The following is a 23,357-nucleotide window of genomic DNA, read 5'->3' as shown; positions in this document are numbered from 1 at the left end:
AGTAGGTCCTCATCTTCCATCTCATTTCAGGGAGGGCATCTCATGCTTTACTGGTCTGTCTGTGAGATTCTGAGAAATTTTCCTGTTCCAGCCTCCCTTCTCACCATAAGGCCACCAAAGCTTCCAGCAGTTTTTAATTTCTTTTTTTCGATTTTTCGAGGTAGGGTCTCGCTCTAGCCCAGACTGACCTGGAATTCACTATGGAGTCTCAGGGTAGCCTCGAACTCACAGCAATCCTCCTACATCTGCCTGGTGAGTGCTGGGATTAAAGGCATGCGCTACCACACCCGGCTTCTTTCTTTTTTTAAGATTTTTATTTTTATTTATTTATTGGAGAGAGAGAGAGAGAACGGGCAACCAGGGCCTCCAGCCACTGCAAATGAATTCCAGATGCATGTGCCACCATGTGCATCTGGCTTACGTGGGTTGGATAACTGAATCTGGGTCCTTAGGTTTCACAAGCATGCACCTTAACCGCTAAGCCATCTCTCCAGCCCAGCTTCCAGCTTTTGTACTGCTACCTGGGGATCCAAGTTCAGGTATTCAGAGGTGCACAGCAAGTGCTTTTTTTACCCAACTATCTCTCTAGCCCCACATTTGTTAACTTTTTTTTTAAGATTTACTTTTTATTTTACTTATTTGAGACGGAAGGATTGAGGGAGGGGAAGAGAGAGAGAGAACTGGTGTGCCAGGACCTCTACCCACTGCAAATGAGCTCCAGATGCATGTACCATCATGTACATCTGGCTTATGCAGGACCTGGAGAATCGAACTTGGGTCCTAAGGTTTCACAGGCAAGCACCTTAAACTGCTAAGCAATCTCTCCAGCCCATATGCAATTTTTGTTGTTGTTGTTGTTTTGTTTTCTGAGGTAGGGTTTCATTCTAGCTCAGGCTGACCTGGAATTTACTATGTAGTCTCAGGGTGGCCTCAAACTCAGCGACCCTCCTATCTCTGCCTCCCAACTGCTGGGATTAAAGGCCATTTGTAATTTCTTTTTTTAAAAAAAAAGTTTTACTTACTCAATTATTTGAGAGAGACAGAGAGAAAGGTGGGAGAGAATGGACACACCAGGGCCTCTAGCCACTGCAAACAAACACCAGATGCCCGTGTCACCTTGTACATCTGGCTTACATGGATACTGGGGAATAGAACCTGGGTCCCTAGGCTTCACAGGCAAGTGGTATTCAAAATGGGAGAGCCACACCACAAGGTAAGGTTAGGACATAACCTAGTGACACCAGAAACATATGTTACAATTTCTACTGCATTTGTACTAACAGAAATTAACTAAAATTGGTAAGTCCACATACTGTTGCCATCCTGGTTCTATTACATATTAGTCTTCCATTATATGCATATCTGGAAAAGATTTTCTCCCTTTCTACGACAGTGTCTTCACAACTGTTTCCTTTGCCTTACATAAGCTTTGTGATTTCATGAGGCCCCATTATTTCCAGAACAACTATAATTCGATTCAGAAAGTCCTTCTTAAGTCTGTATCTTGAAGTATGTTTCTTACTTTCTCCTCAGCAGTTTCTGAGTTTCCGGTTTTATGTTAAGGTATTTGATCTTTCTGGAACTGATTTTTGGGCAAGGCGAGAGAGAAGGATCTAGTTTCATTGTTTTATATGGAGGTGCAGTTTTCCCAAAAGCACTTATTGAAGAGGTTATCTTTACTCCATTTTTGCAATCTATGTCAAAAACCCAGTAGCTATAGCTATGTGGGCTTCTATTCCACTGATCTAACATGGATGTTTTTGTGCCAGTACTATGCTGTTTTCATTGCTGTGGGTCTGTAATATAACTAGAAATAGGTATGGTGATGCCTATAGCATTATTATTTTGTTCAGGATTGGTTTGGTTATCTGGGATCTTTTGTGGTACTGTATGAATTTCAAGGTTTTTTTTTCTACTTCTTTGAAGAACAGTGTTGAAAATTTGATGGGGAATCCATTCAATCTGTAAGCTGATTTGGTAGCATGACCATTTAAACAATACTAATTGAAATGGTTTGATTCAGGTGTCCCCGATAAACTTATGTGTTGTGAATGATAGGTCCCCAGCTGGTAGCAATTTGGGAGTTGGAACCTCCTGGGAAGTGATACATTGTTGGGGGAGAGCTTATGGATGTTATCACCAGCTTCTCCTTACCAGTGTTTGGCACACTCTTCTGCTGCTGTTGGCCAGGAAGTGATGTCTACCCTCTGCTCATGCCATCATTTCCCCCTGCCACCACGAAGCTTCCTCTCTAGTCTGGAAGCCAAAATAAACTCTTTCCTCCCATAAGCTGCTCTTGGTTGGGTTCTGTGTGCCAGCAATACAAAGCTGACTAAAACACTAATACTCTCAGGAGCATGGGGTGGGAAGGGTGTCTTTGCATTTTTCTACTGTTTTAAAGTTATCATTGTAGGTAGGGGCTGAGGAGGTGGCTCATTGGATAACAGCACTTACTGCACAATCATGAGGACTGGTGTTCAATCCCCAGCAGCCATGTTTTAAAAAAAGTGTCCAGTCTGACAAAAGAAGAATGATAAATAATACCTCAGAAACGCGTGGGATACTGGAAACACCAACACAGTAACTTTGCCAGAAAATGAGAGAAAGGACCAGAAAGAATATTTGCATGAACAGTAGTCAAAACTTTCCCAAACTTGATGAAAATAGGAACAATCTGTCTATAAATCTAATATGTAATGTATACACCCAAGAAGCTCAATGAACACTCCAAGTAGGAGAAACACAGAATCTTACAGTGAGACATCTTGACCAAAAATGTCACAAGACAAAGAGAAGCCTGACCAAGGAGAGCAGTGACTAATCACAAAGCATTCCTAACAGGGAACAGGCAACAAAGCTGAGAAAGAGGAAAACAGAGAAAACAAAGGGAAAGATGGCAGGTATGAATCTTACCTTTATATAATCACAGTAAGTGTAAAAGCATTAAACTTTCAAACCAGAAGATTGTGGACTTCTTATAGTGTTGTTACAGTTGAAAATTAGGATTGTTGTACAATATGTAGGTTCAAAGAAAAAATAATCTTTAAATACTTTTGGAGTTATTTGAGTGTTTTTAAAACAAATATGAACCTAGTATTTGTTTCTACTGCTTTCTTAGGCTAGTAATACAGATCATGTTTTTCTCTTTATTTTTAAATCTTTTCTGAAGTTTGCTTTGTATGATACAAAATTAACTACACACTATAAATGACACTATAGAATTTAAAAATATTTTAGATGACCAAATTTTAGTCTATCATAATAAAGTGGGCACTTTAATAGTAACAAATGTCCAAATGGCAGCAGTCCCTAAACCAAACATACTTGTAAAATCCCAGCACTAGGGAGGCTAGGGCAGGGGGACTGCCACAGATTCAAGGCCAGCTGGGTTATATAGTGAGATCCTATCTCAAAAAAAAAAAAAAAAAAAAAACCTGAAACAAGGGGGCTGGAGAGATGGCTCAGAGGTTACCATAAAGCCTAATGATAAAGGTTCAATTCCCCAGTACCTACATAAGTCAAATGCACAAAGTAACCCATGCATGTGGAGTTCATTTGCTGTGGCTAAAGGCACTGGCATGCCCATCTTCCCTCCCTCCCTCCCTGCTTTTCTCTCCCTTTCTCTCTTTCTGTATCTCTATGCTTGTAAGTGACTAAGTAAGCAAATAAATAAATAAAATTTTTGTTTGGTTTTTTCAAGGCAGGGTCTTGCTCTAGCCTAGGCTGACCTGGAATTCACTTTGTAGTCTCAGGGTGGCCTGGAACTCATGACAATCTTCCTACCTCTGCCTCCCACAGCCATATTCTTAATTCAGGGATGAAACAAATCATAGCCTTGAAAAGTAGGTTCCTTCTCCAATCAACTCTTTCCAAAAGTGTTTGCATTTCTATGATAGTCTTTCCTCAGGCATCCTTTCCATGGTCCTTTAAGATTGCTAATATGTTTGACAATAACAGCTTTAGTAATCTAAAGCCAGTCTCTGTGCCAGTAAATTTAACTTGCTTAAAGTTTTCCAGCATAAAATCTTAAGTCTCTCAGTCCAATATCTCTAGCCAAGCACATCAGTCCATTACAAATTTAACCTTGATCAAACTCCCTGGGCCTGGGCAGCCCTTATGCCAGTAGCCCAGTTCCAACAAAGTCCTCTGCAATCTTTCCTTCCCCTTAGAAAGCTCATAAGCCTAGCCTCAAAGTTCAATGTCTGCACTTAGCATTCTCAGACTCTCATCAGAATAGTACATAAAACTTGGCTTACCACTCCAGAAGACATCTTCAGCTGCAAGCACTAAGTCCATGCCTATTCCTCCAAAACAAAGGTTCCAAAAGATCAACATCCACATGGCTAGGTACATCTCAGCCCACTACTCAGTACCAAATTCTGTAGCAGACAGCTTCAGGTTCACTGAGATGAACTTTCAAACCAGGCACAGTTATGGAGGAAGGGATTTATTGAAGCTTACAGATCCAGGGGAAGTTCCATAATGGCAGAAGAAGCTGGTCTGCCTTCACAGGTCCAAACACAAAGAGAGAAGTACAAGCCAAAAGCCAAAAGCCACAGCACACTTCAGGAACTCCAGCTAAGCACACTTTGCATATCTTTAGATTGAAATCTGAAACCCATCACCACAACTTAAGATCCACCTAGTGACATTGCCTCCAGCCAGGTAGCCAGCAGATGCAAACAACAAACAACTGAACATACTAGGGGCCATCTATTCTATTCAAACCACCACATGGCAGTACCATGAATGAAACTGATTTGGCAAGACCAATGGTATTTTGCCTCATCTTTGAAGCCACACTGTTACTGCCCAGCAAAATCCAGTCTGGGTATATGTTTGGAATCAGTGCAATTGGGGTCTAGGAATGTTGAGCTTACTAAATTTAATGAATATGACAGGTGCTTCAATTGTGTGTGTGGCAAGCATCCTGGGATATGGTCTTCTTCCCATGATCCTACTCTCCACCTTTGCAGTGATAGTTTCTTTGAAGGGAATAGTAGGAACTCTTGCTGCTGGGATAATTGGATAGTGTAGTTTTTCTGCTTCAAAGATTCTCACTTCTGCTCTAGCCACGGAAGGACAGCAACTTTTAGTAGAATATCCACATGCTTTGCCGTATGAAGCATTTGTCCTAAAATTCTGAACTGAATTTATCTGGGATGTGGACATCAGTTGACCAAATTGAAGAGGACCTTGAACTCTTAAATTGGACCAGAAAACTGCTGCAATGCAACTCACAAAGATCTCAAGTATCCTTGGAGCAATGGAAGGAAACATATAATCGGATCATTTTTATACAACGGTTGAATACAACATGGATTTATCTGCAGGTGACTAGCTTTAAATGTTTGTGATTATACATACAAGAAGGGTTAATTCTTTCCTGATCCTACGAGCTTTGAAGAATAACTTTGTATTACAACATTTTTGACAGATTTTCATCAACTGGGAAACCAACCACACAGGTGATGATCTTTCTTATAATCTACTTACAGTAAAAAAGAAACAAGACTTAGTGCAGAAATATGTTTACAAGGAATTAAGAAAGAAAACTCATCTATATTCTCAAGCTAGGTACACTGAAGCAAAGAATTTTGTGAGTTTGCACATCAAAAATCTGACATTCCTGGTAATTACCTTAAATTGTTGCTAAAATTCAAACAGAAGCAGTTTACGATCTACCTTACTGTGAAATATGAACAGCTATTTAGATGTTAGTATTAAATATGGACTAGCCGGGCTGGAGAGATGGCTTAGCGGTGGTTAAGCGCTTGCCTGTGAAGCCTAAGGACCCCGGTAAGAGGCTCAATTCCCCAGGACCCACATTAGCCAGATGCACAATGGGGCACACGCATCTGGAGTTCATTTGCAGTGGCTGGAGACCCTGGCGCGCCCATTCACTCTCTCTCTATCTGCCTCTTTCTCTCTGTGTCTGTCACTCTCAAATAAATAAATTTAAAAAAAAAAATTTTTTTTTAAATGGACTAGCCACAGTAATGTGAGTTGAGTCCTCATATCTCCCAATAGAAAGAAAATCTCTTTCTTGAGAAAAATATTTAAAGTTTTGCAATTTCAGTATTATAGTTATTAATGTATAGTGCATTTGATGATTATTAAAAATTTCCCAATTAAAATAAATAAAAATATTTTTTAAAAATTACAAGAAAAACTATTTTTGGGGAAGAATAAGCAGAAAGCAGACCCTAACCCAAAGATCAACAATACGCAAGCATAAAAGCACCTTTCTGAGATACTATGCTAACTATGCTAGAGACAATAAACTGTCATTAGACTGTAAAAGGCTGAAGGACTAAATTCACTTTCTCTTCTTTATGTGTAGATCGAAGTACCTATTGTATGTTAACTTCCACCTAAATTGCACTACAATATTCTTGGATTTATCATTTCCTTATTGTCTCAAATCCAACAATTTATGACCATAATTAAACATGGTATTTCTCTTAGTGATAGATAGAAGAATGAAAGAAAGAAGATAAAATAGAAAAATCAACAGGTAAACAGATAGCTGACTGACATTAACTTCATTTTTAATTTGTGTACCTGGCTAAGGGGCAGGATAAATACACATGTCCATGATTTTCTTAACTCAAAGTACTTTTAAGATTGGCAATTTGCTCTAATTATCCATATTCTACATGTTAGGGTATAATAAGAAACTTCTATAAAGATTAGCAAGTACTAGGAGCAAATAAACATATCCAATAAACTAATGGAAAATACAATAATTTAACTGAGATACTGACATTTTCCCCAAGGCAATAGGACAGATATTCATGCTCATATTTCACTTAGAATACAAATGCCAAAGAAGAAAACTACAACAAAAACCTTACTGTGTAGCCTTGACTATGTCCCATGTGCTGTAATCATCAATGTGAGTTTTCCGCCCAAGAGGTTCACCATATCCATGGTTATAATGGCTTTGGGGTTTGATTTCCTGTTACAGAGAGAAATCACAAAAATAAGAAATGAAAAAAGGTATAAAATATTGTTTTTATTTTTGTATTAAATAATTAAGCTTATCTTATTCTGAAATATGTATTTTATAGAAAAACATAGATAAAGCTAGCCCTTGTACACATCCTCAAAATTAAAAAGTTGTAAGGCAGGTTGGAGAGGTGGCTTGGCAGTTAAGGCACACTTGCCTGCAAAGCCTAAGGACTTATAGTTGACTCTCCTGGTCCCATCTAAGCCAGACGCACAGTGACACAAGCACACAAAATCGTACATGCACACAAGGAGGCACATGCATCTGGAGTTCAATTACAGTGGCTGAAGGCCCTGGCCTACCAATTCATTCTCGCTCTTTCATTAAAAAAAAAAAAAAAAAAAAAAAAAAAAAAGGCCAGTCTGTAGGGCGTGACTCAAAAAAAAAAAGCTGTAAGGCTATAAATTAAGTGACAAATTAGCAACTGAAATTCATCTTTGGTGCAAAAGACTTTTTTGTCTGTGAAATGTTTCTCTTCCTATGGCTCTGAAATATCCCAACACACTAACCTATTTGCTTAGGGTTTTTTTTTTTTTTTTAACAATAATGAGAATTTAAGTTCAGGTTTGGTATAATCATGGTCTAAAAGGTTATAATAGAAGTGATTAACTGTGGTTAGTTGTATATGATGTAAATATAGTCAGCTTTCTAATTTTTCAATAATTGTCTTATATAATTATGCATAATTATATATTTTTCTTATATAATTCTTATATTTACAGTATATTAACCTTATGTTATGCTATCATAAGCAATTATTATTAGATCAATCCTAATATTGTGTGAAAGATCTCTGAATGTTACTCTCAAAGGAACCAAGAAAAAAACAGTAGAGGCAAAACACACTGAAAATGAGATATTAAGAGTGAGAGCAATAGGTTGATATTGTATAAATATAAGTACAATGATTGTGATGGGGAGGTAATATGATGGAGAATGGAATTACAAAGGGGAAAGTGTGGGGGGGGGACGGAATTACCATGGGATATTTTTTTATAATCATGGAAAATGCTAATAAAAATCTTTTTTAAAAAAGAGTGAGAGCAGATATGGTTAAATGTTAACAAATTTTCTTAAACTCCTTCATACAGACAGCATTATAAGAATCTACCATTAAGTACACATGGAACAAGAGAGCTGGTCCAGTAACATGTCCATATATACTTGGATAGTCATATACCATATAACATTCAAGTGCTTGTGAGTTCCAGAAGATTATATTGGTGCTGAAAAACTTATCACCTAGCATCATTTCCACAGTTTTCTGATTACATACACAGTAGCAGTGTTACTACTACCTACTGCATTCAGTTCAGGAGCATGCCGTACAGTTTTGTAGCCTAGGAACAATAAGCTAAATAATGTAGCCTAAATTATATAGGTATATATTAGGTTATATTGAGACAGACAGGGGACACAACTCTCCCTAAGGCCGTGGGACAGTGATTAAGCACTACTAAGCATAGTTAAGCACTATGAAATACTACTGAGAATATTAGTTCCATACTGAGCTTTCTTTATGTCTTTATAAAATTATCTTTTAAAATGTAATTAGTTACCAATGCCAACAGATGGCGCTGCTCTCAAGACAGAATATTTATTATTAGCCTAATTAATGCACTATTTTTACTTTTTTTTTTTTTCAGTCCATACTGGGTTCTTTATATGCTGCTGTATACAGCTTTAACCAGTCCAACTAGAAGCCCTGGTTCTCTCTACACTGTAAGTCCAAAGATAAAATTGATCTCAATCCAAAAGACTTTCCATCAATAAAGTTAGGTATACTGTCAATACTGGAAATTTTAGACAGGAAAATATCCATCAGCCTCTAGGTCCAAGAACATGTTAATGAAAAATGCTGCATGTGAAAGGGTAAATACCATGTGATATATTTATGTTTATATTATGTTTATATTATTTATATTATGTAATTTATTTATATTTATAATAGGATAGCTGGTAGAACTTTTCCTGTCTTCTTTCCTGCAGCCCAAAATCAAACAGACCCAGCTGCTGACCAGGATAAAACGTAAAGGTCAAAATCAGTGCTATTTAAGAGCTCCCCATTCAGGATCATTTGCTTTCAAAACAAACCGATTTGCAGCCCTCCCAGCCACCAAGGAAGGCCAAAGGCATCATGCTCATGAGCCTTTATAGAGACATTATCCCAAAGGTATCTCTCCTCTCCAACTTTCTCCAGTCTCCATCCCCAAGGCCCTTGCCAGGACTCCTACAAAGACAGTCCCTGACTTACAGCCACTTTCATAAAGTAGCTTCAAAATCAGATTAAAATCAGATTAAAGAGGCTGTAACAACAATAATAGTAATAATTTAGCAACCTCAAATATCAGTGTGAACGTAGAGATCATATCGTTCAGATACTGATGATGAGAATGTATAATGGCCCTCTGGAAAACAGCTTAATGGTTTCTTAAAAATATTAAATGTAACTATAATGTAACCCAATAATTGCATTCTTGAACATATATTCCAGAGAAATAAAAATTTATGCTCACATATATACCTGTACACAAATGTTTAAATCCACTTTAATTATAACAACAAAAATCTGGAAAAAACACAGATAATTTATAAGGGATAAGTGACATAGTCATACCATGGAATACCACTCAGTAATAAAAGGTAATGAACTAATACAAATGCCTAACAAATCTCCAAGATTTATACCAAGTGATAATAACCATTCCCTATGGTTACAGATACATGACTGTATTTACATAACATTATTAAAGTTACAAAATCATAGACATGGAGAAGAAATTCCTGGTTGCCATGTGTTAATCAAAGATTGAGGGATAGAGAAAAATATCACATGCTATAAAATGACAATATACAGGATTCTTGTAGTGACAAAAATGTTCTGTATCCATCTCCTGATTATGATAGTGTGGTGGTTTGATTCTGGTGTGCCCATAAACAAGTGTTCTGAATGCTAGGTCCCCCAGCTGATGGCAATTTGGAAATTACAGCTTCCTGGAGACAGTGTAATGTTGGGGGCGGGCTTATGGGTGTTACAGCCACCTTCCTCTTGCAGGTGTTTGGCACACACTCCTGTTACTTGTTGTCCATTTGATGTTGGCCAGGAAGTGATGTCCACCCTCTGCTCATGCCATCATTTTTCCTTGCCATTATGGAGATTCCCCTCAAATCTGTAAACCAAAATAAACCTTTTTTTTCCTATAAGCTGCTCTTGGTCAGGTGTTTTCTTCCAGCAAGACCAAGCTGACTACAACAGATAGTACACTGTAATTTCATACTACTGGAGAATCTAGGTAAAAGGTATATGAAATATCTCTATATTACTTTACAACTTTGGCACTACTACATAAATACAAATTTAAAATTATCTTAAAGTTAAAAAAAAAAAAAAAAAAAAGGACCGAAGAAATGGCTCAGCAGTTAAAATGCTTGCTTTGCAAAGCCTGACAACCTGGACTTAATTTTCCAGGATCCACATTCACAAACTGGCATGTATCTGGAGTTTGTTTGCAGCAGCAAGAGGCTCTGGCATATCTATTCTCTTTCTCTCTCTTTCCCTCCCTCTCCTTCCAAATAAATAATAAAAATGCTTACAAAAAGTGTTTTAAGTTATAAATTTGAACATGTAAAAATATTCAATTCATTGTGAATTAAAAACACCTCAATAAAAGTCATGCTGAAAAACTTTTTCAAAGATGTAAAAAAATGTAAACAACTTATACAGGCATATGCTGTCCATCAGAACTTTTGACAAAATTATGAAGACATGGTCTGTAATCTTCTGCTGTGAGAAACAATACTTCCTAGCCATACAAAGCCAATGAACACTTTGAAATGTCAGTGCATGACTAAAAGCTGGATTATTTTATTTGAGAGAGAAAAAGAGGCAGAGAGAGAAAAGAAGAGAGAATGGGTGCACCAGAGCCTCCAGCCACTGCAAATGAACTCCAGATGCATGTGCCCCCTTGTGTATCTGGCTAATGTGGTCCTAGGGAATCGAACCGGGGCCCTTTGGCTTTGCAGGCAAATGCCTTAACTTCTAAGCCATCTCTCCAGCCCTGAAAGCTGAATTTTGATTTTTTTCCTTTTTTAATGTGTATGTGTGGGTGTGTGAGGTGCACACCTCGCTTGTAGGTGGAGGCTGAGGACAACGTCAGCTGTTATCAGGAATACTGTCCACTTCTTTTTGAGACAGGCTCTTATTGGCCTGAAGCTCACCAATTAGGCTAGACTGGCTGGCCAGTGAGCCCCAGAGACCCCCCACCTCTACCTCCCCAGCACCAACTACCCTAAGTACTACCAAAGAATTAAAACTGAGAATATCTAAGTCCAATCCCATCTGCATCTAGGTCTATTCTAAGACAGTCACTTCCTTTCAAAAAAATTAATGAAAGTGCATGTTTTGCCTTATAAATTTACACTAAGCAGGGGAAAACGGGCTGAATAAAAGGAATTTGGAAAACCTGTTTAAAGAAATGTTTTATTATTCTAAGTTTCTCAAAAAAGTGCCTTGGAGCAAATGCTAAAAATAAGACCTCCCCTAACTCCTTTAAAATCAGAGAACTAAGTAACTGACTTTTTTCTTCTATAAGTTAAAAAAAATTAAAAACAGTGTTAACCTATTTATGTACATGAGGATTATGGCTTTGAAAACAGTTAGGTTCTAAGGCAAACTCTGCCAAGTATTACTGTGAACCTGAATACATTACTTCACCTCTAAGTCTGTTTTCTTAATCTGTGCACACCTCATTAACATGCACATGGCGAAAGTAAGTAGGAAGCAAAAGAACAAAAGTGGAAACAGCAAGATGTCCTTCCATAGATGGACAGACAATATACCATGGTACATCCAAGGTAATATTAATCAGGGCTGGCCAAGCAAAGACATGGTAAAACTATTCTATATGACAATATTTAGATGCACCTTCACTTACAAGGAGATTATGTTATCATACTCCCAACAACATGCTAAGCTTTAGAATGCATTTAATACACCGAGCCTAGGGCACTGGCCAGGTTGCTTTTGAGGTAGGGTTTCCTCTTTAGTCCAACCTGGCCTGAAACTCACTACATAGCTCAGGCTGACCTCAAATTCCCAGTAACCCTTCTACCTTCACGCCCTGTGTGCTGGGTTTACAGACATGAGCCATGTGTTCAGTCTGAGTGCTGACTGTTTACCCTTGCAAAGAGCTGTAGCCACAGCCAGGAGCAGCACTGGGAGCAGAGCACCTGCACACTGCTGTCCCCAGGAGAAGGAGTCAAATGTGCGCTGCGGCTTCTGCACCATGGTCAAGTAGAAAAACTGTAGCTGCACATCCCTACAATGTGCTAAAATCAACAGCGTGAACCCCACAGGCTGTGAGCATTAATACAAAGTATGGACTTTGAGTGAAAAAGAAACAACAATGTAGACTGATCTACTGTGACAAATGGACCGCTTTTGCTAGACAATGATAACAGGGAAGATTATGTAGTTGTATGGTTAAGAGATCTATGGGGACTCCCTGGACTTTCTGCTCAATTAGCCTAACTTAAAATGGGTCTAAGAAAATAAAGACTGCTGGGGTTGTTGGTACACGCCTTTAATTCCAGCACTTGGGAGGCAGAGGTAAGAGGATTGCAGCGAGTTTGAGGCCAGCCTGGCACTACAGAGTGAGTTTCGGTCAGCTTGGGCTAGAGTGAGACCTTACGTCTGGAAAAGAAAAAATAAAGGTTATAAAAAACTAAAAAACATTAATGAGGACACTTGCAACCACAGCTAGCTCCTGCCTCCAAAAAAGACAACCATGCAATTCTATCATCTGAATCACACTGTGCTGTGATAGAAAAGCACAGCGACCTTACAGGCAGTTATACCACTTAATAGCAAGTTATTTAACCTCCCTATGTCTCAATTTTCAAAACAGATATACCAAGTAGTGAAAAATAAATGAACATATAGGAAGTGTTTAGTTATAATTTGGTGCTAGCAATTATTAACATTATTATCTATCACACTGATGAGATAACATTCAAAGAACTCCATTCAATGTCTAATACAGTAAATGTCAAATTAGCGTCCTTCCTTCTCCTATACTTTCCCCAAGTATCAAAATGAGTGTTGAAGCGAGGAGAATAAGAGAGAGGCATGCTTATCAGAATCTCCTTAGAACTTTTTCTAAATATGCCTACCACTAATTCACATACTGAAAAGTTATATTACATATGTGTGTGTGTATATATATATACATACATACATACATACATATATATATATATATATATATAAATTATAGTTATATATATATTAACTATCTGGCCTTGCACAAAAAGATGACTAAGTTCTAGAATATTCATTTAAAATGCTATTCACTATTCAGTAGCTCCATTACAAATTTATTAAGTGTAACTAAGTTCAATGTAATAACACCACTCAAAGTATTTATGAAAAAAGCCTGAAGGTTGGAAACAAAGTAAAGAAAAATTTCTCATGTAAGAATGCAGTCACAAAGTTTTTTGTCCACTTGCTCTTCTAACACCAACTAAGTCACCCTGACCAGCAACAGTACTGTGCCTGAGGTCTTATGTGTAGACACAGGAACTAAAATACACCCAACACCACTTTTCACTGAGAAAATGAGAGAAATACAAAGTACCTCTCTATTAGTTAGAGTTGAGAGGTGTGCTACAAAACAAAAATTCTGATGTGGTGGTTTGAATGTAAAAGGTCTCCCATAACCTCATGTGTTTAAATACTCGGTGGTGCTGTGTAGGAGGGTTGTGGAGCCTTGTGGTAGTGTGTTACTGAGGTGGGTTTTGAGGTGGTACAGCCCATTCCTGCTTGCCTTTGTCTGTACTTCCTCCCTGATAACAAGATGACATGGTACCAGCTGTCTGCTCCTGCCATTGCTTCCCCCCACTATATAGACTTCACCCCTCAAAACTGTAAGCCAAAATATTTCCTTCCCTGAGATGCTCCTGATCAGATATTTTGTCCCAGCAGTGAAAAAATAAGTGATACATATTGACATCCATATCTACATCACATATAATAAAGAACCTGCTGTCCATTAGAACAAAATGAGGCTGAAAGGGTGAGGGAGAGAGAGGCAAAACACAGTCTCATTTCAGGTTGTGGACAACTTCAGAGTAAACATCCCCTGCCACCCTCAGTTTGAATTACTTGAGACAGTAAATCAAATTCTCACTTTCACCCAGTTAATTTTCATCAGTTTGCTGACATTTGCAACCTAACAAAATTAGCAACTTCTATATTCAATTTTAAGAAAGACTTATTTTTCTATGAAAATAGGAATAATCACACCAATTTTGTTTATCCTTCATAATTAGCAAGTGGTCAGAATAAAAAAAATAATTATTCTTAAAACCAAAGCAAGGGTATAGTATAGTAACATCTCAATGAGAATTCACCTTTCACTTGTTTTCCAAAAAACAAAAAAAAAATAATAAGCTGGGAGGAAGCCTGAGAGACCACTCGAGTTCAAAGTCCAAGACAGACATATACAGCTGAGCATGGTCATGTGAATCTGTAACCCCAGCACCCCAGGCCCCTAAGAGAACACAGACCTAAAAATCACTGGGACTCATGAAAAAATGACAAGCTCTGGGGCTCAAGGATCAGTAAGAGACTCCAGCTCAAAGAGTGACGGAGCAGGTCACACAGCAATCCGCTCTAGCCACCACAGGAGTGCTTGGCAAGCACAACCTGCCTCAGGTACGTGCAGGGGGTGCCACATGGGCACATACACATGCATACACCATACATACTACAGACACACACAAGCAATAACTAAATGAATGAATAAACCACAGGCTACAGCTACGAACATGGCTCAGTGGCACTGGGTAAGAGTGCTTGCTGCAGGCATGAGGGCCTGAGACCTCCTGAGTTTGATGTGCCAGTACCTACATGAAAAAGCTGGCCATGGCCCCACATTTCTATAACCCCATTCCTGTTGGAGGGGGCACAGAGACCAGGAAATCACTGGAGCTCACAGACTAAAGTACAGTTCCAGGTTGAGGGAGAGACTCTATGTCAAGAAAACAGGTGGATGAGTGCAAACAGTAGGATACCTAAGGATCTACTATGGCCTCTGCATGCAGGCACACGGGACACTTTCATCTGGGCACAAACACAGACACCACATGACACCCACTCTATACATACAACAAAAGCCACTGACGTACCAAAAAAAAAAAAAAAAAACAGTGTTATAGACACATTCAGTCCTATTATTTCCACATCTTCAACACAAAACTGAGAATCAGAAAGAATCCTAAGACCCCATTATATTCTAATTTATTTTTAAAATGTTCTATTACATTTGGTATGCATTAACTCTACGATAAAACAAAACCACTCAGGCTGGGAGATGGCTCTGAGGGTGAAGTGAATGCCATGCAAGCGTGGGGACCTGAGTTTGACTCTCCAGAGCCCATGGAAATGCTGGACGTGATGCTAGGCACTTATGATCCCAGCACTGGTGAGGGAAGAGGAAATACCCTGAAGCTTACTTACTGAGGCAAATCTAGGCAAGCTGGTGAGCTCTAGATTCAGCTAGAGGGCCTGTCTCAAAGAATAAGGTAAAAATGATTGAGGAAAAAAGACACCCAACATTGACTTCTGGCCTCCACATGCTTACACACGTGTTCCTGCTGACACCGAGAAACATTCACATGCATGCAAACCACACATAAATCCACAAAGCATAAAAAGAGGTGGGATATTTGAAAAGTCTTTTGGGATTTTTTTAGTGCTGGGAATTCACTTGGAGATCTTCAACACAACAGGAAAAGTATTATGTTTAACCCTTTGAACTCAAGATATTAAGTTCTTTGCAATTTTCATCCACAGAAGATGGAAGTTTCATTGTACTTTCAATATAGGTGCTTGCATACTTGCATACCTTTTTTGGGAAAAAACAAGGTATCATCCTAGAACTAAATAAATAAGCCATGGGGGGGGGGGTTTGAGGAGATGGCTCAGAAGTTAAATGTGCTTGCTTGCAAAGCCTAATGGCCCAGGTTCAGTTCCCCAGTACACATGTAAAGCCAGATGCACAAAGTGGCACATGTGCCTGAGTTCATTTGCAGGGCAGGAGACCCTGTCATCCCATTCTCTCTTGTCCTCTCCCTCTCATAAATAAAATTTTAAAAAGTCACTGAGTGAAATTTTTGTTTTCATATTTTATAACTATAATATTGTCCTGACTCATTCATCAAGGCTTGCCAGCAGTGGATCTTGCAAGCTACACCATTGGCCAGCCAGGCAAGATGTGCCCACTAGTGCAATAGTGGCATGTCTGTTATGAGGGTAACCAACTGTACTGTGATTGGCTCTAAGGCCCATTTCATAGGATGGATTTATGCCTGGTACTGAAAACCTAGTCAAAAGCCTATGGCTGGGAAGGTCCTAAGTCCTGGGGGTGGGGGAGATGGAACTATTACTATTGTCTTGATAAATCGTTATATTATGCACACCAAGTATTTATATTTATCCCATATGTTAATGCTACTCTCACTTTTGGTTAAAGAAGCTTCTCTTTTCAGAGAGTGGTGACTAATAAAAACTCAGAAATCACCAAAGCACTGTGAAGTAACAGTGTTTACCACTAAGTGAAAGATTTCTATCACAGGATGGGGAGAAGTGCTTCGGAATGCTGTCTTCCAAAGTGGTTGCTGCACTGTTGTCACAGCAGCTGTTGTAAACTGCACAAGACCTGCAAAATATTGGGCCCATCAACACACTGTCATGGACAACTGATGGGAAGAAGAGACAAAAGTATTGAGAAGGGGACTGTGATCAAAAAGTAGAAATGCAAAAAGCCAAAATTGCTTGTACTAAAGCCTCAAAAGATTTTATGAAATTTATGAAGACAGTAGATACAGTAATACTTTAATATTCAAAAGGACAAACCAAGGGCTATTGATATGGATAAAAATGTGAGGGGTCTGGGAAGATTGCTCCATGGATAAAGTACCTGCTGTGTATGAGTTCAGACCCCAAGCCAAAGCTACTGTGGCTTCTGTAATCCCAGTATGCTTAGTGTGAGAAGGGAGACAGAAGAATTCCCTGGAAGCTCACTAACAATGAGACCCTGCTTCAAATGAGGTGGGAAGTGAGAACCAACTTAAGAGACCTCCACACATGCATGTTGGCATACATGTTCCTGCATTCACACACACCCCAAAAATAAATTTAAAAGTATCATTTAAAACAAAGAGGGAGGAAACTACAAAAACAGGCAGCAATAGATTTTGAAATTGTAGGGGAAAGCAAAGCAATAGATCAAATCTCTGGATCACCTAGGTAATACAGCTCTGAGTCTAGTCTCTGGGAAATACTGAGCTCCTGAAATAATCTAGCAGAAGGAGGCATTATCCTCTCAATCTGAGAGCTGAGCAGATTTACTGAAGATGTGCCACAATGTGAAACAGAAGACATGGTAACAAGCCTGCTGGACACACACCAACATATGCTCTTTGTCCCAGGCAACCTCCTAACCATTCCAAATGACAGGAACCTGACACTGTTAACAGGCCACACCACTCAATCCAGCACTCAATTCTGTCAGGTGCTTCATGGACATATATGCACATCCCTACTGACCTTCTAGAAAACATACACTGCCCACTTTCTTTTATTAGAACCCACATAACCTAACACAATGCTATTTACATAGCGGTTAGGTTAGGTGTTCAAGATTACTATCTTGAGAAAAATCACAACTTGCAATCAGAACACTAGAGTTCAAGATCGTAAGGATCATCTAGTCTAGCCTTTTTATCTTAAAAGCAAAGAAACTAACAGCAGTTAAGTATCTACTAGCTCCCAGTTAGAACTAGCATGCCAATCCCCTGATAATCAGTTCATCTTTTTCCAAATAACCTTAGTTCTCTCAGTATGATAAAATGAATAATCTCTAGTTCAACAGACTAACAAATACTATCAACTTCTTTCTGGGGATTCCCTCTATGCACAGCCACCGAAGGTCTACTGTACCAGACAGCCTGTGTCTCTGACAGCTGCTTAGTGAGCACTCACAGCAACTCTAAAAGGTGGACATATCAACCCCATTGTGCTAATGAGAACTTAACTAGACATGATGGGAGGGAGCGGGAAAACCCAGATTCTCGTTCTGTCATCAGTAACACATGCCTCTTAACCTGTATCCTACTCTACCTCTTGTTGAATTTAGCCATTAAGAAAGTCCAGCAAAATGCCTGACCCAAATCTGATAAAGATGTATTTGCATGAGTCACTAAGTGGATTACTTAATTCATTTTTAAAAAGGCTCTCTTACCCCAAATACCTCAAAAAGTTTTCATTGTTCATATAATTGCATAATCCTCTAAAAGGGGGCAATTTTAACAATGGGCAGCTTGTATGTAAACAGGAGAATTAGCAGTAGCTAATTTTATTTATTTTGTCTGTTTTTATGTTTTTATTTGTGAGAGAGAGAGAGGCAGATAGAAAGAGAATGGGCATGCCAAGGCCTCTAGCCACTGCAAACAAACTAGAGACGTATGTACCACCTCGTGGATCTAGCTTTACATGGGTACTAGGGAACGGAACCTGGGTCCTTAGGTTTCGCAGGCAAGTGCCTTTACTACTAAGCCATCTCTCCAACCCTGTTTTTGTTTTGTTGTTGTTATTTGAAGACAAGGTCTGGCTATGTAAACGAGGCTGGCCTGGAGCTCACAATCCTCTAGCCTCAGTTTTCCCTACTGCTTCTACTACAGGTGTGTACCATCATGCCTGGAAACAGCTATTTCACTACAGAAATGACTCATCTGTTCAAGTAAGACAAATTGTTTTCGTGACATTAAATGTAAATATAAAAAAATAAATGTTCCTACAAGATCCAATTCCACTACATTAAAGCCCATATAATGTCTAAATCACTGACCCAAACCAAAATATATGCTCCACACTTCCCTCCTTCTTCTGGTAAGGAAAAAGAAACAACCTTAACTGAGTACATGTTAGTACATGAACCTTGACATATAACCCTTATAGCCAAACAAATTAGGCAACACCACCATTTTCTGATGAACAAATTGAAGCTTTAATTTTTTTTTAATTTTCAATCACGTATCTGCTTACTGAAATTACAATCCAAATGTCTGACTCAAAGCCTGTGATCTTCTAAAAAAAAAAAAAAAAAAGAGTTGTAAGTACTATATTATTCTACTGCTTACCAAGACACAGAATGCATTTCTTTTCAAGGACTGAAAACACTTTGACAAAATACATGATCTTGTTTAATCTTCTCAGTGGATCACTAACTAAGCATTATAATTACCATCAACCCATGATCATGAACAAAGTTGGGGCCAGGTGTTGTGGTGTGTGCAGTTGGGAGGCTGAGGCAGGAGAATCACCATGAGTTTGAGGCCAGCCTGGGCTGACATATTGCTAAGAGCAAACAACACCAGTCTATACCAAATGCAAGAAACTAACCAAAGATGGAGGGGGGGGAAACAACCTTAGTCCACAGAGTTCTGGAGTTTAAGATAAAAAAGAATTTAAACTAACTAGACTTTGTGCTTGTTGGTTAAAAGGAAGAGCATATGTCACTTAGTCCAATTCCCACTTTGATGACAAAGTTAACTGGCAATCTCAAGACTGTCCTTGAAATTCTGATCCTCTTGCCAACCACCTCCCAAGGTGCTGGGATCACAGGTATGTGCCACTATGCCCAGTTTTAAAGCAAAGGTTTATGAAGAGGAAAACATTAAAATATACAAAATAAGCATTTAAGTATTACAAATACATCCGCACAAACAGGTGAATAGAAATACTCCTTATCAACATTTTGAAGGCATCATCTGAAAATTTTATTTTGAGACATATTTTTAGAGCTACAGTGTAAAATAAGAGCTAACTCCAATGACACTTTACACACACACACACACACACACACACACACACACACACAGTCTTACTGCACAGTTCTGTCACAAGTCCAAAGAAGCATTTTCTTTTTTTTTAATTTTATTTTTATTTATGTGAGAGTGACAGAAAGAGAAAGAGGCAGAGAGAGAGAGAGAATGGGCGTGCCAGGGCCTCCAGCCACTGCAAATGAACCCCAGATGCGTGCACCCCCTTGTGCATCTGGCTAACGTGGGTCCTGGGGAACCGAGCCTCGAACCGGGGTCCTTAGGCTTCACAGGCAAGCTCTTAACCGCTAAACCATCTCTCCAGCCCAAAGAAGCATTTTCTACTGAGACTGGCTCAGGCATATATTCCTAAGACTGTGTGTGTGTGTGTGTGTGTGTGTGTGTGTGTGTGTGTGTGTGTGTGTTTTCGAGGTAGGGTCTCCTAGCGTGTGTGTGTGTGTGTGTGTGTGTGTGTGTGTGGTTTTTCGAGGTAGGGTCTCCTAGCTCAGGCTGACCTGTAATTCATTATGTAGTCTCAGGGTGGCCTCAAACTCACAGCGATCCTCCTACCTCTGCCTCCCGAGTGCTGCGATTAAAGGCTTTTTCATTTTTTTTTTAAATTTATTTATTTGAGAGCGACAGACACAGAGAGAAAGACAGAGGGAGAGAGAGAGAATGGGCGCGCCAGGGCTTCCAGCCTCTGCAAACGAACTCCAGACGCGTGCGCCCCCTTGTGCATCTGGCTAACGTGGGTCCTGGGGAACCGAGCCTTGAACCGGGGTCCTTAGGCTTCACAGGCAAGCGCTTAACCGCTAAGCCATCTCTCCAGCCCGGCTTTTTCATTTTTTGATAAAACAAAATCATGAATGAGACTGTGGTTGAGTATAAGTATTTGGGAGGGTGGTGGTTTGTTAGTCACGTTTTACTTTAAAAATACAAGTGGGGCCGGGCGTAGTGTCGCACGCCTTTAATCCCAGCACTCGGGAGGCAGAGGTAGGAGGATCACCATGAGTTCGAGGCCACCCTGAGACTACATAGTTAATTCCAGGTCAGCCTGGACTAGAGTGAGACCTTGCCTTGTAAAACAAAACCAAAAAATAAATAAATAAATAAATAAATAAATAAATAAATAAATAAATAAAGTAAAAATAAAAGTGGGGTAGAGAGATGGCTCAGTGGTTAAGGTACTTGCCTGCAAAGCCCAAGAACCAGGGTTCAATTCCCCAGTACCCATGAAATGAGTCTGGAGTGGAGTTTGTTTGCAGTGGCTGGAAGTCCTGGGCACGCCCATTCTATTCTCTCTCAAATAAATAAATAAATATTTTAAAAAATTATTGGGAGGCAGAGATAGGAGGATCACCATGGGTTTGAGGTCACCCTGAAACTAAATAGTGAATTCCACGTTAGCCTGGGCTAGAGTGAGACCTTACCTTGAAAAACCAAAAAAAAAAAAAAATACTAGTAAGCTGCAAAAATCCAGAAAACAAAATAGGCTCATACTCATGCAAAGCAACCAAGTGGAAGACTTCCATGTTTGTTCACCCTGTAATAAACACTGATGATTGCTCACCCCTGAACCTCAAAAACACGACGCGTGTTTCAGTGTCTCCTTACCACCACCCTTCACTGTGGATCATTAGAGAAAAAAAAAGAACACGGAATCCATACAGAACTGTCTGCAGTCCTGAACAGCAAGCATTGGCTCAGCAACCATCAGAGGTAAACAATTCGAGAACGTGACTGGTCCTGGAGTACCCAGGAAGACACTCAGGCCGGGCGGGGAAAACGTGTTGCACCGGCTTCCCCTCGCTCTTCAAAAAAAGAAAGAAAAAACAAAACAGCGGCACTTTGATAAGCTAACATGAGCGTGGGTTTATCCCCAAAAGTTCTGACCTCCCTGGTTGACAGCTTAAGGACAAATGCTGAAATAGGGCAACCTGCATGCGGTACCCCGAGTTTCTGCCTGGGGCCTTTCCCGGAGGGAACATCACTTGGTCCAACTGTAGCCCCGCCGGCACCACCGCCCCCGCGGCCGGCAGCGTGCAACGGACGGCGTCCCAGGCCCCGGCGCAGGGAAAGGGTGGGAAGGGGAGCGAGAAAAAGAAATGCAAAGCACACGCGCCTCCTGCTCCTCGCCCCGCACGGTCAAGCCCAGGGACTTGAGGTGCGTCTGCAAAGCGGCCTGGGGTGCCCAGTCCTCTGTGCGCCCACAAGCAGGGCAGCCCTCAAACACCCCCACGGCGGAGCTCCGGGCACGGCCCGGGACCGCGCTGAGCCCGCCCGCCCCGGCCGGGCCCGCCCCGCTATCTCCTCCCCCGTTATCCGCCGGGCCTGCCTCCGCCCGCCCGCCCGCCCGCCCGCTCGGCCGGCCCGCTCCCCGTCCGCACGTCAGCCGCGGCCCCCCACCCCGACCCGGCGAGTCCCGGGCCAGAAGGGTCGCGCCGGGCGCCACCCTCACCTCGGGATGGAGAAGGGGCACGCAGCCCGCTTCGCTCTCGTACTCGTCCGGGCCGTCCGCCATCTTGGTGTTAAATCCCTCCTCCCGCTGCATGCCGGGAGAAAGCGTTTCCCCCTCGCGGGGCTCGCGGCGAGGCGGAGGGGCGCGCGTGAGGGTGAGCGCGAGCCCCGCCGGAGGCGACGCGGCCGCCTCCTCCTCCTCCTCCTCCTCCTCCTCCTCGTCGTCGTCGTCGTAGTCCGACGCCCGGGACGCCCCCTCCCCTCCCGCCTCGAGCGCGCAGGTCCCTGTGCGCGTGCGCGGCGCGGCGCGGCGCGGCCCGGGCGGGAGCGCGCTCTGCTGCACTGCGCCGGGGAAGCGGCCGGCTGCCTGGGCGTGGGCGCCGCGGCCCGGGGGTGCGCTGCGGGCCGGCCGGGGCGGGCGGGGCGGGCGGGGCGGGGCGGGGCGGGTGCTCGACCCGAGGCTCACGCACGGCTCCGGTCACCCTGGGCCCCGCTGCAGGACCTGCAGGGAGACCTGGCGGCGGCGCGAGAACGGGGACCGCGCTGCCGAGCTGCGCCGTACGGGGCCGGGACCCCGTCCTCGGGAAACCGGGCCCAGGCCGTCGCCCAGGGAGCTGGAGAGGCTCCAGGCGAGCGTCGCTCCCGCTGGAAGACCATCCTTCCCCCCAATTCCCCCCCCCCAGCCCCGAGTCTCGGGAAAGGTCGCCTCCGGGGGGCGCCCGGAGAAACCAGGAGAAAACCTGGGAGCTTCCTTCTGGAAAAGCCTTTGTGAAATGAACCCAAGTTGCCCTCTTGGGTCTCGAATTAGGGACATACAAAATATAGTAAATAATGAAAAGGGCGCTGCCAAAGCGCACACATCCCCATCTGCTACGTTTTATTTAATATGACCCAGGAATTGAGAACTGAAGTTATTTAAGCCGTATCCCACTGGAGGATGACCCAGATAAAACGACTAAAGCCATGCTCTAAAGGATACCGGGGCTGCTGGTGGTGGAGGAGAGTG

The 23,357-nt window shown here is 41.4% G+C and overlaps 1 protein-coding gene across 1 annotated transcript in view; it reads right to left on the bottom strand.

The window, feature by feature from the left end:
• The window catches only part of Zdhhc17 (zinc finger DHHC-type palmitoyltransferase 17), a 74,668-nt gene extending 52,162 nt beyond the window's left edge, over positions 1–22,506 (bottom strand). The window contains exons 1-2 of the mRNA XM_045152494.1: positions 22,353–22,506; positions 6,858–6,961 (exon numbers count right to left, since the gene is read on the bottom strand). Coding sequence (XP_045008429.1) covers positions 6,858–6,961; positions 22,353–22,445 — 197 coding nt within the window. The 5' untranslated portion in view covers positions 22,446–22,506. The remainder of the gene's footprint in view (positions 1–6,857; positions 6,962–22,352) is intronic.
• Between the last annotated feature and the right edge of the window lie 851 nt (positions 22,507–23,357).

This window comes from Jaculus jaculus, chromosome 6 (genome assembly GCF_020740685.1).
Source record: "Jaculus jaculus isolate mJacJac1 chromosome 6, mJacJac1.mat.Y.cur, whole genome shotgun sequence".
Lineage (NCBI taxonomy): Eukaryota > Metazoa > Chordata > Mammalia > Rodentia > Dipodidae > Jaculus > Jaculus jaculus.
The sequence above is the reverse complement of the archived record's forward strand: the minus strand, read 5'-3'. Positions and strand labels throughout refer to the sequence as shown.